Raw genomic sequence first — 2389 nt, 5'->3', positions numbered from 1 at the left:
CTGCTTTTTGGGGTGGATATTGGGTAACAGGCTTGGTTAAGACTAAGAAACTCCAGGGTAAGAAGAGCTGTGCTTTAATAGCTGTGAAAGAATATTATCTAAACATGAAATAATAACATGCTTGGTGTCTAATACATTCTAAATTAAAATGTGATTTAATAAACACAGGCAACATATTCCCCATAAAAAAAATAGCAGAATTGGCAGAACAAAAATCACAGTTTAGTCAGTTCTTCTCTTAACCTTGCAATCCTTTGGCTACAAATTAGAATTTCTGTGAACAAGATTGATAAGGGAAATTAGGCACTGTCTTTCAGGAACAACAGCAATGTTTTGAGATGGTATGTTTAGAGATGAGCAGCACCCAATCTATCAAAATATGAAACCTTTCATATTTACTGGGAGGAAAATACAGGAACCCCAAAAGGCAAAATCTTATCAGCCCAATGAGCCCTATGTTCTATGTCCTATGACACATGCTGCTAATTTGAAGGAGTTTATGTACCTAAACTTCTTCTTTCCTTAATTTAATCTCCTGTTTCAACCCTAACCCAAAAACAGTCAGGATATGAATGCAGTCCCTCAGCCTCACTCTCCCTTGCAGCTGGTTGGGCTGCTAACAAAAGTCCCCAAAACCCACACTGAACACGTATACAGCTGTAGGGGTTTGAGGCAAAAGCAGTTAGTTGCTCTGTGAAAGGGTAATCACAGTTGTATTAGATGCAACTGTATTAGACTGTATAGATGCACTATTTCTACATGGATTTACACACCCCCGAAATGCTGACAGGGTTCAGAGGCATAAACATTTCACACAAAATCTTTGCTATGTATGTAGGGGAGACCCCAGTACAGTGGATCCTCCAATCCACATTCAGGTCTTACTAAAAAAAAGCTGGCTATGGCTAAAAAGAAGTGAAGAAAAACTGTTAATAATAATCACTTTCACTTTGAGAGGCATTCTAAATCTTAAATATGAGTAGTAAAACAAAACTCAGTTGCCCATGGGCCAACAAAAATTGCTGAGGTCTACCTTAGTTAAACATAAAAAGGAAGAGAAGCTGTTCCATTACACACATATTTATCCTTTCACATAAAGTCCCTACAGAAATTCCACATTATTGAATGATATTTTTTTCAGGCTGCTTTACAAAGCAACCCATTGGTTCAGTGGAAGCTGTTGCTTCTACTTTAAAACTGTCCCAGGCCAAAGAACATGAGTGTTCCCGAAAGTCACAGTCCTGCTGCTGCTTCCAAATAAGCTCAAGCCGCTGCCACCTGAAACCATGGTAGTGAGAACATGGAAAGAAGATGGAGCAAGAAGGTGTAGTTGTTCCTCCCTGACCTGTTTACCCATAATATCTACAACCTTTAAAGCACAAGAGTGACAAAATACAGACAACACTGGTAGCACCTGCATCTGCCCTGCAGTGGGCACCTGCCTGAGCAGCTGGTGTGTTTGTGGTGTGCAGTCCTGCCCTGAGACTGCAGTGGTGGGGAGTGTTGCTGCTTGGTTTCATAGAGTTGCAGATTTTAGCAGCAGAGAATGGGTCTGCAGAAGCTTATTTTAAAGGAACCATTCTGTTTCCTGGGACTATCTGAGATCCTGCACTCTAAAACGACGTCTGGCCACATACTGGAAGTTTGGTACTTCAAGTATGTCATGTGAGAGCATCAATAAACAGAACGAAGTTAAAAGCAGATAGATAAAACCGCAAGCCATGAAGCACACACCCCTAGGGGTTCATGACTCAGGGCCTGGGGACTGAAAGCCTTTGCTATGGAGGAATAAGGACAAGGGTTGCATACAGGAGGCTCTTTAATGGCATCTCCCTAATTGAAATAATTTTTAAAAGAAAAAAAAAATTTCTCCAGGACTGGAGAAACAAATGCTACCTTAGATTAGTGAAACAGTAGCATTTTAACTATGAGGAGAGTGCACAACCTATTTGTAGCTATGCCATGTGAATTATTCTGGATATTCTTTTTATATTAGACATGGGTAAAAAAAAAATCTTTATAAATATGGGCTGTTTTAATATCCCAAAGCAGGAGCAGCAGGTAAGAACTTACCATTTTCTGGCTGGTCCTTAATATCAGCTTCACTTGGCTGGCTGGGACTTTCAGATTGACTTGAATCTGAAAAACATAAAATACAGCCAAAAATTACAGGGTCTGCTGTGGAAAATAGATCAGAGGCGCCAGACTTCCTCAAAAGGCTGAGAGTACAAACTAAGGACAGGAGTGTTGCACTAGGACATGATAATGCAAAAGTCCCGTGCCTAGGTAGTATGTTTGCTAAAAAAAAAGGGAATCTTGTTTATGGCACTGCACAGAGTGCTTGGGGTGTGTGTGTTAGCATAAATTAAGCTTTGAGAATCCTTCTTTT

At 40.2% G+C, this 2389-nt stretch overlaps 1 protein-coding gene across 1 annotated transcript in view; it reads right to left on the bottom strand.

Annotated features, from left to right (window-relative positions):
• Nucleotides 1–2139, bottom strand: part of NFIA (nuclear factor I/A) — a gene marked incomplete at both ends in the record, with an annotated part of 87473 nt that extends 85334 nt beyond the window's left edge. The window contains one exon of the mRNA XM_009072021.1: nt 2074–2139. Coding sequence (XP_009070269.1) covers nt 2074–2139 — 66 coding nt within the window. The remainder of the gene's footprint in view (nt 1–2073) is intronic.
• Between the last annotated feature and the right edge of the window lie 250 nt (nt 2140–2389).

Source organism: Acanthisitta chloris, unplaced genomic scaffold (assembly GCF_000695815.1).
Source record: "Acanthisitta chloris isolate BGI_N310 unplaced genomic scaffold, ASM69581v1 scaffold12800, whole genome shotgun sequence".
NCBI lineage: Eukaryota > Metazoa > Chordata > Aves > Passeriformes > Acanthisittidae > Acanthisitta > Acanthisitta chloris.
Note: the sequence above shows the minus strand (reverse complement) of the source record. Positions and strands in the feature narration are given on the sequence as shown.